The sequence below is a fragment of the Ambystoma mexicanum genome, chromosome 3q, assembly GCF_040938575.1.
Source record: "Ambystoma mexicanum isolate Mex_15411 chromosome 3q, UKY_AmexF1_1, whole genome shotgun sequence".
In the NCBI taxonomy this organism is placed as follows: domain Eukaryota; kingdom Metazoa; phylum Chordata; class Amphibia; order Caudata; family Ambystomatidae; genus Ambystoma; species Ambystoma mexicanum.
The window spans coordinates 884,479,559-884,494,547 of record NC_090926.1 but is presented as its reverse complement, the minus strand read 5'-3'; the positions used below and the strand labels follow the sequence as shown (position 1 = coordinate 884,494,547).

Here is a 14,989-nt window from a genome sequence, read left to right as displayed (position 1 = left end):
CTCTACAGCTTCCACTAGACATCGGCCTATGCACAACATGTGAATCTAAGCAGGTACAAGCATCAGAAATAAGATTACGGTGAGTAATGTATCCCATAGATCAACTTCTCGATTTGCTCACTGCTGCATTCAGTCTGGTCTTTCTTTTTTTAGGCCCACCTCCTGCAGCAAGGGGGATGCAGAGCCCTTGCTAAACTTGTGGGGTTTGTATAGGTTGTGGTCTGCTCAGGTTCTAATGTTAAATTTGCACCAGATTATGGCAGATCCATTTGTTGATCTTCTGTCCTCCTAGCAAAAGGAACATTTTCTAACTTGACCCAATGTAAGGGTTGTAGATTTAGTTAAAAAAGTGCACTTTCTCTTTGACCTTTTTGCATTCAAATAATGTCATAGAAAGATTGATTCAGCTATGTGCCGTCCCTTTTAGATGCTTGTGAGGCTGTAAAATATATTTAGACTTCCTAGGAGTCTACTGTCCCATCTGGCGTGATGGTATACGTAGTGATGGTGATTTATTTTACCAGGCAGTGTCCTCAAAATGCTGCTTTGGTCTGGTCTTCTAAAAGAGACATTTCTAAGGAAAAATGTTTTATGTGCGCATACTAACACAGTGGCAACATTTTCTTGTACAACATTAGCAAATAACACTGACACTAAAAGTATAATATCTTAAATGTAGATCTAGAATATGAACACTAACGTTTAATTTTCTAACCTGATGTTTTCATTGCAGATCAGAGGCTAGATCTATGCAAACTTGGGCCAAATGACAACGATACTGTACGAGGACAAATAGTGGGTAAGTGTATGAATTTCTTTGATTTTGCTCATAGGCGTCACTTGGAAACACCTATTTATACTGAAATACATGTAATGGAATGTAAATTTACTTTTTAGTGGGTCACCTAATTCCCCGACACCTCACAATACGGGACAAGAAAAAGGCTGTTTTATTTAAAATAATAAATCAAGAATTTAAAGTTTGTCCCCCTTATTCACAGTGCTGCTGAGGTTCACCCGCAGTACTACAAAGGAATACAGGCAGCTTGTCTACAAAACGTAAAACACAACCAGCCTGCTGCTGTCTTTCTAACCTCTCATATTTAACGTGTTTGACATTGTGAAACACAAACCCAATTATTCTAACTATACTTGTAGGCAGAATATAATTTGACACTTCTAATTGGAGAAAATCACGATCAGTGGCATCTTCAAATATTTGTGGACAACTGGAACGTAATACTTTATTCTCTGTTCTAAATAACACAATTCGGAAAATAGTTTGGCACTTTGGGGAAAATATTTTTCTGGTGCAAGTTATCAAACTGCCCCAGCAACATTTTGTATATAATGACAAGGGATACATGATACAAAGATTTGTAACTGAGGGCGTATGTTTTGCTCTGCACTAAATAAAGTTTAAAAAATAAAATCCTTTCAAAATAATTTATACTGAGTGCCAAGTTGTGTTAGTTATGTGATCTGGGAAAATTGTTTTTAGGTGAGTGCTAAAGACAAGGTTTTTAAAAATAACTGGTTTTCCTAGTGAAATGTATTTGAATAATTTAGGCATTTATTTTGTAGAGAAAAACACAATTCTCTTTTAAAATGTGACGCAAGCATTAGGTTATAAAATCAAAATTGAAGAGAAATCAGCAAGTTAATTTTATTTGCCATTAGGTGTTCGCTTATGACAGAGTCCTTCTATTTCTGTGCAAAATGAAGTTGATCATTTACCTTAGCAACGTTTTCTTGGAAATTAAGGGGCGAAATCCGCTCCCCTTTACTACTCCCCTATAAGGAATAGCAAAACTCTGTTCAGGATTTTTGTATGTTAACTTATCAATCAGTGTAAATCAGTGAGGTGTGTTGTACAACGCCCATCGCAAACCCAGATATAATTTGTTGCTGTGAAAACCAATGTAATTAATGATTCATTACTGGCAGAGAAAAATATGCATTTCGCAATTGTAGAATTTAGAACAGGGATTGTGCCCTATATTGCTAACATTGCTGACAAAATAGGGTCTCTCTCAGCAGACATGCCAACCTGAATGGTTTCCTTGATGGCAACCTGCTCTTTACAGTTCTCTCCAACCCCTTGGTGGCCAAAAGCGGGGGTTTGCAACCTGTCTTGTTTTAGTGTGCCTAGCATGTAAAGACATTTTAAAGCACCTTAAGCCCGAGTGCTAGCAGGCGCAATTACAAACAAAACATGCACACAAATTAAAAAAAACAAATATGTAGAATCATAAAAACAACTAAAAACAGCAAAACCAGAGAATTAAGAATGAAAGGCAATACAAGTTAAAAACTGTGGCTCTGCGGAAGTTCTGGACTATGACTCCCATGATCTCTCACTATTGACTATGCTGGCTAGGGCTAAAGGAAGTTATGAAAGAGCCAAACTGTGCATACCCCTGTTCTAAGGCAATATATTTTCAAATATTCTCACAAAGTTTCATTTACCGGACCATTCTTCGTTCTCAAAGTTTTATAGTTAATTGAATTACATTTAAATACATTGGGGCATTACTCACTTAACTTTTCGGATTGTTGAATTCAATCCTATGGAGGGGTGTAAGCCTTTGGGATGTCTCTGGGTCTCTCTCTGGTTGTTATTGTCCACTGGTTGATTTTGGGAAGACATTAAGTGAACTGTTAATTTGATTCTACTCGAGTCAAGATCCACATTGGTATCCTCTGCTCAGGGCAATTCATTATTCGGAAAGAAAATAGCAGAGGCCCTAAAGTTTGATTCTGGCACTGCTAGAATGCTGAACTTGTTGCAGCAGTGAAAATCAGATCAGCCCTTTGGAGGCACAACAGGCAGATCCCCCTCTGCTATGAACAAGAGTTGATTTTACTAGGACCACCTCTGAGATGCAAGGCTTCCATAGGGGAAATACTGGTGATATCCGAATGGAAGAGATTACTGCTCGGTGACTAGACTAAGCGCATTAGCTCAGCTCTAAGGTCGAACCTCCAAGCAACTGGTTTGACCCCTGTTCTATCCTCCCCTAACACACTGTTGTCCATTGAGAGGACGGATAGCAGTATTTTGTCATTTATAAAGCACCTTTATCCCTTTAGTATGGCCTCAATGCGCTCCTGTGGGGAATGCCCTCTGGGGACCGGAGTCCAAGCTGTGAGAAAATTGTCAGAAGGGTTCAAATGTTTGTGTGTGTTTGGCCAAATCGAAAATGAGTGGTATGGCCAAGCCCCAGTAAGCTACCCATGATCGCCAGGCATGTGGATGGGTGATGAGAGGTGGTCAGGAGAATTCATGAGTGCAAGAGACACATTATGTGGCCAGCTAGATCAAATTTCTGTCATGGGACTTAGCTGCATTCTGGTGTCAGAGATGTTGCGCATAGTGTTTTAGTCTGGTGTATGGAAGCTGATGCGTGCGGCCGTGCCTACGGCTAGTTTCCACTGAAGTGTTGTGTAACGAAGTACCCTGAGCATCAGTTGGCATTTTGCTTCGATGTGCCTGTGGAATCATTTTGTCCGGTCTGCTCCGAAATTATACTTTACCTTGTGCTGCAGGATATATACTAGGCAGGCACAAACGGTTTCATGATCTAGATGTCATTAAGGTCAGCATGAAGTGGGGAAGGTTCATCTGGTTGCTGTAGGGAAGATTAAATGCAATGAGCACAATTTTTGGTGTCTTTTTTTTTTTTTTTTTATGTTGGGGGCTTGTTGGGAGAGGACTATATAGCATATGCGAAAAGGAGGGATTCCGCAACAAGCTACCCTTTGATGTTACACTACAAGATGTAGACATAACCTCAATGTTCATGTGACGAGGTGGTCCATTTTTAAATATGTTGTGTATTGAATAAATTGCGATATATTTGTGTTATACCCGACCATTTCATCTTTAATATATGTTGATTAAGATGATTTCCTAATTTTGCCTGGGTTCAGGTTATGACTACAACTTGCAGTGTAACATCAAAGGGTAGTTTGTTGCGGAATCCCTCCTTTTCACATATGCTTTAGGGAAGAGCCAGGTTTCGAAGCCGATGCTGAGTGGATGGGAATTCCAGAGGGTCAGACCTTGAACGTCAAATGAGGATCCTCCAACTCTAGTGGAATTGAAAAGGGAGATCAGAAGGAGGAGCACAGAGGCAGATCTAAGGTTTCTGGTCAGTTGGTAGCGTGTATGTTTGTGTTGGAGAAATTCTTGGCCTGTCTTGTGGAGGGCGCAGTGTGCAGGCTCGGACTGGCCTCTAGGACAATGGTAGTGTGGGCCAGTTTTTTTTTTTGTGGTCAAAGTGGGCCACTATGTGGGCCAGTTTGAAAAGTTACTTCACCATGCGGATAGTAGTTTTGAGCAGTGTTACTGAATAAATGGTCTTTAAAATGCACAATTTGCATCACATTTGATCAAAAACCTCCCCCTTGGGTACTACTCAAACAGTCTGTCACAAAAGGAATGAATTGCCTTTTGCAACTGTGGGCCACTTTTTCATTGGTGCCCGAGACAATTGTATGCCCCAGTCTAACCCTGGTGATGTGTAATGCACATGGACTTGAAAGTCGACCGTTGGCTGATAGGAAACCAGTGGAGTATCCTGAGGGCAGGAGAGATGTGTTCTTTGGGTGAAAGGTCACGGAGAAGCCTAGCTGCAGAGTTTGGGATCTGTTGGAGCTTTCTCAGTTGATAGGCAGGACGCCCAGATAGAGGGAATTGGCATAGTCTAAGCAAGAGAGAATGATAGTCAGGATTGCTGACAGTGTGAGGGTAGGAGAGGTAAGGAAAGATTTGTCTCTGGATGTGGAGGTGGAAATGGCATTATCTGGATACTGCATTTATGTGGTGAAAGTGTTGGATCTGAGTCCAGGGTGCATCTCAGGTTCTTTACTGAGCCCGATGCTACTGGTGGGGGGTGGAGGGGTCTAAGGGAAGGTGGCCAGGGTGTCGGTTGGGGGCAGAGGGAAGTTTTGCAGCAGATCATGATTTTGGTTTTACTGGCATTGAGGAGGAGGTGGTTAGCCATCATCAGCGGTCAATTTCTGAGAGGCAAGAGGCAAGGTCAGGATGGGAGGAGGCCGGGGATTTTGGAATCTTGAAAATTATCTAAGTGTCATTGGTGTAGTTGTAACAAGTTGGGTCATAAGAGCTGATGAGTGCAGGTAGGGGGTTTGGGTAGAGGTTGAATAGAGGGGACCGGGTGGCCCCCTATGAGGCTCCTTTGCAGACCGATGGGCACCAGAGGAGAGAGTGGGAGGCATGCGATTTGTGAGCGGTTGGCGAGGGATGAGATCCACCTTAGAGCAGAGTCCTGATGCCTAGAGAGTAGAGCATGTCTCTGAGGATGGAGTGGCCGATGGTGTCAAAGGTGTTAAGGTGAATTCTCAGAAATTTGCTAATTCCCTCCGCCTTAGAGACCCCCAGCAACTTTGCTGGATTTTGAGGACTTGATTTTTTTTAACCTGGAGAGTGAGACTCTTTTTTTTATTTGTTTTTCTTCCCCATTCTCTTGTGTATTTTAATGTGATTTTGAACTCTGTTTCTTTTGGTTGTTGAGTCAGATAAACGCCATAGGCATCATCTTTTACATTGTGTCACACAGCACCTTCAGTGCAGTGGCACAGGGTGTTTCCCAAATATCTAAATACCTTCTCTGGGATAAACTACTGTTTCCCAGAGCAGTAAAGTGGAATTGTCTTTACTTACATTTGTAACTTTTTAGACCCAGCACACACTATCTTACAATAGGGTGTTGGAGAGGTTACCTAGTATCCCCTTTGTCTAGATTCTCATGTAACAATTTTATGTTACCCATGTCTCACTGAATGGCTGGTGGCAGTGGTCTTGTTTTAACTACTGTGGTGTGCATTTACCGCAGGCTGCGTTCGCAGCTGCAGTGAAGCACCCAAGGGTTCAATTTTTGTCAAAATGGCCCGGTCTTCTTTTTTCGCCATTTCTTTGTGTAAAGGTCCTTCTTGAGATTTACTCTGCGTGCCAAACCAGGTTTGGTCCCATTGTTCGCCTTGCCTTTGGCAGGATTCACGAGTGAAGCCTGCCTCTGGCACCAGGGTTTCTGGGGGTAGGCAGGAAGTGAGGGAGGTGCCCGAAACGCCCTGTGCTTAGGCTCCTAGGAGACCCAAATGCACTCTGTGGTGATTGGCCGGCTGACTGTCCAGCAAGGACAGCCACCCTGCTGGGTGACTGACGGCTTGGCTGGAATGAATGGGAGAGAACTGAATAAAAGGCGAGGCTTTTGTCTTGTAAGGCAAGTCAACCACTGGACAAAGGAACCGAAGAAGAACTTGAAGAGGACACCTGCTGCAACTCCTGGACCGTTGGTTTGCCTGGTGAAGCCGTGCTGCTGTGCTGAAACTCCAAATTCGTATCGAAAGAGAAGCCCCTGCAAGGACGACTTCACCCCTTGAGATAGTGGGACCAATCAACTCCAAAGTAAGCCACCTGGACATCCTTCTCACAGCTGGTTGAATTTCCAGAGTTGCTGCTGGAAACCGTATAGCCAAGGAGAGGAACACCAGATTGTGTGTGTTGCTTTTAAGCTGGCCTAGAAGGCCCAGGAAGATCCTCCGGACTCTCAGGAAGCAAGACTGACCAAGCCTGAGCCCCCTCAACAGAGTGCGGGACCCCAGAAGCAAGTAAAGCCCATCTCGACAGCCAGGAACCGCAGTGTTGCTATTTGCAGTAGACGCGAGGAGCTGAAACACTGAACAGCCACTGATTTGAAGATTGCCGGTTGCAAGAGGTGACAGTCCCATTGCAGTGCAGCAGTCTCCAGAAGTCCTCCCTCTGGTCTTCATGACTGAGGCCCAGGAACAGTGAGATCTGTAGAGCTGCTCAAGAACAGAAGTCATCTGCTGCACTTTTTCTTCACTACAAAGGTACTGTACATAGTCTGAGAGAACTTACCTCTTGCTGTAGAGTTGCTTGCATCTTCTACTACTCACAAGTCTAATCAGCTTGAGGGCCCTACATTTGATTCTTCTTTGCTTCAAAGACTTCCGAAACATTGTGCAAAGACCTTTCCATTTACCTACCAGAAGTGCTTCATCCTATATAAGACTTTTGCCCATTGACTTTGGCTTAGCCTTTTGTACTGAAGGACTTTCTGGAGGGATCCAAAAGTATTTGCCTGCTTAAGAATATTTGTGGTCTCTTGTATGTTCTAGATAGTCCTTTCCTTTGACTTATTCCTATATGATCCTAAATGCAACAGTGATATATTTGAAGTCACCTGAGGGTGTAGGTAGTGTCTGTGGGCCATCCCAAAAGGGTATCTACTGATTTAGAGATATTAAGAGTGTGTATTTCATGAAGTGTATTTGAGTGTTACTATTATATTGCTCCCTTCTGGAGAAGGCTTATTCTAACTGATAAATACATTAATAATTGTTTATTCAAGAAACCTTCAGTGTAAGAGTTTATTTGAATGCTTGTAACTGTAAATCTCTGTGTAACTCCACCAGGCAGCTGACGGCTCACATTGACCCCTCTTGAGATAAGCCTGGCTGCTCAACATGCTACCAGAACTGTGCAGTACAGGCTTATACCAAAGATTGGGTTTCCAATACCTGTAGTCAGAGTTGTTTATAGTGTTCCCAGAGGGTACTGCATATATTCTGCCTAACAAAAGGCAGCTGAGAGGTGGAGGAGGATAAGTGCAGAACAGTCTTTTGAGTCGGCCCTCCTTTTCATGTCATTCCAGATGGAGACGAGGGAATTGTCTCCAGCATTGGATATTTAATAGATTCACATGCTGCGACTATTCCCCGTCGCCAGGCTGGGAATTCTCTTACTTTTTCATTCCCCTTGCCCTAGCCAAGCGTAACACCCTTGTTACTGGTGTTTTTGGCTCCAATGGGACCTTGAGTAGCCCTAGACTAGAGCCTCCTCTTCCTAGTCCCCTCAGATTCTAATTGCTTGTTCAGCTGATGGAGTCCTCTGGTTTTTGCACGGTCAGAATATTAGCTTAAAGTCTTCAAAACAACAGTTTCAAAGAAAAGAAGCATTTTATCTACACTCTTCAATGTGAGGACGTTTTCTGGGGATTGAGGGCAAAAGGAGGCCCCTTTGGCCTCAAAAGTATATGAAGGAAAGAAAAGAAGCATTTTATCTACACTCTTCAAGGTGAGGACGTTATCTGGGGATAGAGAGCAAAAGGAAGGAGGTAATCACTCCGAGTGCATATACTGCCTTTACCCCACCACAGCGTCAAACTGCACCATCTGTCGAGGTCTTGGCGTCAAGACTCTCAAAGATAGAAATGGAAGACTTGTCTGCTGGCTCAATGAGGGAAACTAATCCGGATACCCCTCCAACATCAAGCCGCTCTTGCAAGAAAAAGACTGCAGTCAAGGGCAAGGTCGGACGGAAGAATGGCCGGTGAAGAAGGCCAAGAACAAGATCGCCAGCGGCTACGGGCTGTCGTCGCCAGGTAAAAGACAGCAGAAGGCCAGTCATCACCGGTGCGGAAGTTAGCAGCAGAAGGCGACAAATCAACCGAAGGATGAAAACATAAATCAAGGTCAGTGTGAGAGGTCAAGGCCTTGCCAACGGAGGGAGGGCACAAAGATCTCTTGGGGCGCATGGCCGAAGGCACAATTACATTGTCAGCTATCCGAAACCGCATTAACAGTCAACTGAGGCTGTCGAGGTACGGAAAGCGCACAATCACACCACAGCTGTGGTGAAGGAGCAGCAAATGTTACGTAAAGGCGGGTGTCGACAGCGACTAAGCACCAGGTGCCTGACCTTTCAATGACACCACATGAAACTGACTCGTCGACGTCTCGCAAATCCAGCTCGTCCACAACATCTAACAAATCCAGCTCGTCAACGACATCTCACAAACCCAACTCTCACAAAACGGCATCTCAGTAAACAGCTAACCTGTGACACCACATAAACCGGACTCCTAGACGAGACCAACCATGGACCAAAACCACACACAAACAGTCCAGTCACCCCAGACTCCAGCCGGGAAAGACACACCTCTGGCCCCCAAAAAACACTTAAGAGAAGGCATGTCGCCTATACAGTCGACGACAACCCTGCCGACGGCAGCCCCGCTGGCGAACGGCAGGAACATCAACCACAGCTCATCAGCCCAGTCTCTTCCTTCCAGTACTCCGATGTAATACCAGAGGAGATATTACAGGACGAGTGGATACCGACTTTGAGGCTTGGCATCAACAGTCATACTCGGAACAGTCAGTGATATTACAGGATGAGGCTCCAGCTAAGCCATCTATGCCAGGGAGTCCTATTCAGGAAGGTGACCTGACAGTTGGACAGCATTTGTGTCCCAAGTGAGAAATGGACAGACCCACAGGACACCTACCTGAGTCTTGAAAGATGGATGAAGGTTGGTGTTGGTGGTTAGCTGGTCCGTTTGGTGCTGGAGCTCCGTACCGTTTCCAGTTGTATTTAGAAATTCCCCTGAGAAACCCCAGGTGGCCTGGCTAAGAAGCTTGATCGCCGGAAGGATCTCGGGGAAACCCTCATGGGGGAAAAAACCCTGGGGAGCTGCTAGAGTGCGTTGACTCCTTTTTGTGAGAGAATACCCGTTTTGAGGTGTAGGTCTATCTCGGATGTCTGGAGTGGATCTAAAGGGTCTGGTCCTGACCTGAAGTGCAGGAATGACTGGTACGTAGGAAAAGAGAAAACGGAGCGATTAACTCTATGGTGCTAGGTGTTTATAGAAAAACATATACTGAGCTCTGAAATCTTACCACAGGTTAGGGTAGAAAAGAGTTGTCAAGTTGTGGAAGGCTGAAGTCTTAGAAAAGACGGGAATACTGCAAGAAATGAGAAGATAGATGGGGATCAAGAACAAACAGTCTATGATGTTGATATATAAACGTAACCAGAATGGGGATAATAACAGCCTACCCGATTGCGGAAAGAACATATCCTACTGGGGGCGGTCCTAGAAGATCTCGCTGAGCTTCTGAATACTGTCTACAAAGCGTTTTGTCTACAGTGAAAGAGAGAGCTGAAATTAAACCCTTCTGAACCCAAACGTTAAATTTAAGCAAAGGAAACTGCCTACCAATAAGTAACCAGGAGAAGAATGCAAGTTGCGCACGAAATGTTCGGGGCTTACACGGTTCGAGCTCTAACGGCTTCTGCAGCATAGCACACAGCCGTGATCGTGGTATTCTACGTGAGTCAAAGGAAGCAAACAAAGATTAGAAGCAAGGGGCGAATAAATAAGCAAGTCAAAGTCAAGAGAGCACAAGGTCCCTGACACGAATTTACGCAGCGTTTGCGGGCTCTTAAGAGAGTAGCAACGCATCTTCTTCCTTTGTTAGCGTGGTACTATCCTAAGGAGGAAGTGACCTAAGAGTGTCGCTTTGCATCAGGGGTTCCAACCACTACACTGCTGCTGTTGTTGCATGTTGGAATCGGGCTGTGCATTGTGAATCCTATTGATAATCGTTACACACAGGAAGAGGCAGGCACAACTCTGCCCAGGTGGTACACCCACCAACAAATCCAACAGAGAAGTAAGGGCACTGTTATCCAACCCCACAGGCATTACTATCCATGCAAGTGCTCTCGTCCCTACAGAGGGTCATCACCTAGCTTGATGCAGCTCTTATGAGACTAGGGATACCGGCCTTACTGCCACCTCAACCAGCGGTGCCACAGCTACCACAACAAACTTTAGTCAGATCCAGGTCTACTTAACGGGGAAGATCAACAAGGTCCTCCAGAGGCTGCTCACGGTCCTGGTCAATTTCTTAGTCCCCCCAGCATCCCTCACGCTTCGGCCATTACGCAAAAGAAGCCCTACTGTTTCACCACCGACTCGATCCAGAAGAAGCGGAAACTAACAGATACAGATGCGGCCAACCCCTGCAACACCACATCCTCGTCAACCCCTCTGAAACGAGACGATGATTGGGACACTGATTCCCCCCAGGAGTTTCCCCAGGACGAGGACTCGTCAAAGCAGTCTCCCCCTGACGACATTAAAGGCTTCCGTTTCACGGTCATAAAAGCATGCAAGGAGTTCGGCCTTCTCGCCTCTGGGGATGACAAGGAATGCTTTTTATTTGACCTTATGGAGGAGAAAGACAGTGGTCTAAATTCCCATCCTCGACCACGTCTGGCAAGAGGGGCTGAAAACAAGGAAGCAACCATTCATGATTCCAGCCGTGAAAGGTCGTCTAGACAAAAAGTACAACCCAGCGGAAAATTCACCAAAATGTATCACTTCCCTACCATCTCCTGAGTTAGTGGTTTTGCCAGCGGCAAGCCGGAAAGCCAAGTCCGAGAAACAAAAATGCGCTAACCACCAGACAATGAAGCGTAATAGCAGGACACTTTTGGGAAAAAGGTCTTGGCGATTGGACCCAAGACGTTAAAAGCTTTTGGCTCCCTAGCCATCATAGCCGGGTATGATGGGGAGATGTGGCATAAACTCGCACCAATCCTGGTGCATCTTCCAGAGGAGAAGCGCAAGGAGGCAAAGGCAATCCTGAAGGTTGGGTAAACTGCCTCTAGCCTAGGTATTGTAAGGAAGGCATGGTATCAAACAGTGAAGACAGACACAAGCGATCGCAGTTCAAGGGTGTTTATCGATCTTCAGTGGTTTGGTTGAATGCCTATCTAAGCCTAAATCTAAGGATGGGAGCAAGCTACGACCATCAACTAATAACGCAGTCCTAGTGGGGTCTGTCCAAATTAAGGACCCTATACTAATAAACCTATTGCCAATCCTTCTAAATACAAACGGTGTGGGACAATAATGTATGCAAAAAGAAAAGTGTTCAAGAACTATGTCGGGATAGTTCAGCAGTTGGCTTCCCTTCACCACGTTTTCAGCACGGTACAAGCCGGCACGTTCGACCTTTGCACACATTCTGGCTTCTCTGCCACGAGGATACAGTTCAAAGCATAGGTATCAGGGCTTTCTGCCAAAGCCTCTTTCCCAAGAACAGTATCTTATTGCAGAGGGCCTGTCGTAACAAACCAGGACCAAAGTTCCTTTCTTATCAGGATTTTCCACATTCACAAGTTCACGCTTCCAGTGTTCATCATGGGTCTCTCTCCGTCAGGCTTGGACCCCCATTCACACAGTGTTCACAATTGGTCTCCCTAATTCGGGCTTGGACCATGGATCGCCCTCGCTCGGGCTCGGACCATGTAATCTCACTTTCTAAGATTTACTCTTTGTATCAAAAATAGAAGACTTTCAAATGTGCAGTGGGTTTTGCTTAAACCGTCGCAGGACCACTTAGATTCGCTTCTCATTCTTACCTATCTTCTACTTTCGCTTCTACCACTTCTTGGCTGGATACCTTACAGAGACCTTTGTGCACCCTCTCGATGCCGGACCACTCTGTCACTGGTATTGTAGCTTCCTCCGTTAATATTCAAACGTCCATCATCAATTAAGCTTTCCTCGCATCTTTCATCACATGCATTACCAATCTTCATTCTTGCACGCTTTATACAATGTTGCCGCTTGCAACCTTGACTTCAACACAGACCTGTCTTGCATCGATCTCCCCACCTCACCGGCTGTGTTGATCTCTGTCGCTGCTTTGATCTTAGAGCCAAGGACGGTACCACAGTGGCCGCTATTCCTCCCTGACTCGGTCAGCCGTGCAGAGAGGGGCCCACGGGTATCTCTGACACACAACACAGGATTCTTCAGTCTGGTTTCTTGACCTTATGCTTTTTATTCTGAAGGGTTCTGGAAAGTAATGGTTTATAGCCGGAAAGGTCAAGGGTATCTCCCTCCTTGCGCACCCTTCTTGGTGTGCCGTCTTTCTTCCCTCGTTCACCTGCTGTCGGCAAAAGTTTGTTCCTTAGTGTGCTTTGCCTCGCTCAGAATGTGCTCTCGTGCTCTGCCTTTTATCTGTGTGGAAACTTAATGGAAAACAGGTGTGAGTGGTTACCAGTAATTGCCTGAACTTGTCTGACCATAGTAGTGGGAAATGTCGGGTATAATGCTTGGGTGTGAGTCTGTTTTCTCCCAGAGTGGGTGAAAGTGTTCGTGAAGGGAAATTGGGTGAGGGGGATAGAGTTCCTAAATATCCTACTGAATAGGATGGGGTACAGGGAGGGGGATATCGTGTCTTGCCATCAGGTCTCCCACTCCCCGAAGACCCCTCACCCAGGTGATCCTCCCGTACAGGTCCACCCCCAGGGTCTGGATCCAGAGGCGATGGCCGTGCCCTATCCACCTGAGAGAGACCCCCGGGGACTAGCAGGTAAGACACCTTCTGGTTTCTCACAGTATTAACATGGCGGTGGACCTGTTGGAAACCGGGTTTGAGCAAGTGGCCAACAGGGTAGGGTGGTCCTAAGAAGAAAAGCGTGGCTCTGATGTATGGATTTCCGGCCGTATGTCTACCATAAAGTGGTAGACATGCCCTTCGGAGGTGATGAGCTGTTCAGGCCCAAGAACGTTAACGTTGAAGCTCTAAAGACAATTAAAACGGACACCGACACAGTCGGGTCTCTAAGACACCTGCAGAACTGTCACCCTTTTCGTCGGTTCAGGGGGGAAGCTGGAAGAACATCCACGTCCTCATCCAACAAGGGATGTCCATACTACAGAGGCTAAATATACTACTCCCAGGGATATAAGAGAGCTTACTAGGGATACCACAAAATGACTGATTTTCCACAATCAGTACCGCAAGCAGCCTTCCAGATCTCAAAGGGGACGGTAGGGTAGGTCCCAACAGTGACAATCCATCCCACGGCGCCCTGTGAAGGAGAATCTCCAGGTTTGCCCGACACTGGAGAGAAATAACAAAGGACAAATGGGTGCTGGATGTTGTAGTTTCATTGATAAATGGGGTGTCTGGACTTTCGTAGGAAATAAAGTCAAAAATGATGTGTTTGTTTTTGCCAACAGATCTGGCATTGATAAGGATGCATGGGAGCAGGATGGGTGGGTTAGTCTTGGGCAGAGGGAGGATTGGGGGTAGCAGTGGGAGAGTGGGAGGGAAGGTTGTGGATACAAGGTTCTAGGTGTATCATAGAGGGGGGCTTGTAGTGGGAAGGGGTGTGCATGGTGGAGAAGACAAGGTGATCGAAGGAGGGGGATGCTGGAGGTATTCTAGGGGTGAGAGGGAAGAGTTTTTGTGAAGGACAAGTTCTTAGACCCCCCCGCAACCTCTACCCCCCTGTCTGAGGTGGGGGCAGGTTATGGGCTGTGGTAGCGGCCCAATGGAAACGACTGTGGAGACCCTGCTCAAGGACTTGCTGGGAAATCTGGAACTGTCTGGTGTGTTTGTGATTGAGCGGGCCCATAGGTCGCCCACAACTGGACCTAAACCGGGAGCACCTCCCAGACTGGTCATTGCGGAATTACTCATTTACAGAGACAGTGATGCCATCTTGCGGTTGCCTAGGGAAAAGGGTTGCCTGCGCTTCAAAACAGCTACAATACATATCTTTCCGGATTTCTCCACTGTGGTGCAGCAGGATCGCCAGTCTTTCATGGGGGGTTAAATTGCTGAGGAGGGAGAGCTGTCCCTGCGAGACTGAGTATCCAACATGGAGGTAAAACCCACTTTTTGATGCCAGAGGAAGCAGCTGCTTGCATTGAGATGCACATACCTCTCCCGGGCAGTCCACCCAGTGGATCCCGGGGTGAGGACCTTCAGCCATGTGATGTGGGGCGGCGGAAGCGGCTGTGTGCTTTGCGGCGTTGGTGATCTTAAAACACTCTGCTTGCCTGAGGGGAGAACATAGACTAGCTATGGTGCCGAACTCCACCCTGCTTCAGTGGAGCCATTTGGGGCGGTGTCGGTGTGGCTACGAATTCATGCCTGATTAACATTCCTTCATTTGGGTGGGGTTTGGCCCCCAAGCAAGGTTGCCTGCTCGGGCTATGAGAAAGGGATTGTGTTTAGCTACCGGGGCGGGTGGTCATCCCCCAGATTGGGGAGGGCTGCGGCTGTAGGGGGTGGGGGGGTTCGTACAGGGTTTCGAGGGGATGTTATGGTTTTAGGGGGAAAACAG

The 14,989-nt window shown here is 46.2% G+C and overlaps 1 protein-coding gene across 1 annotated transcript in view; it reads left to right on the top strand.

Annotated features, from left to right (window-relative positions):
• The window catches only part of SMURF2 (SMAD specific E3 ubiquitin protein ligase 2), a 1,271,870-nt gene that overhangs the window by 192,796 nt on the left and 1,064,085 nt on the right, over window positions 1-14,989 (top strand). Inside the window, exon 5 of the mRNA XM_069655016.1 lies at window positions 734-799. Within this exon, the coding sequence (XP_069511117.1) occupies window positions 734-799 (66 nt within the window). The remainder of the gene's footprint in view (window positions 1-733; window positions 800-14,989) is intronic.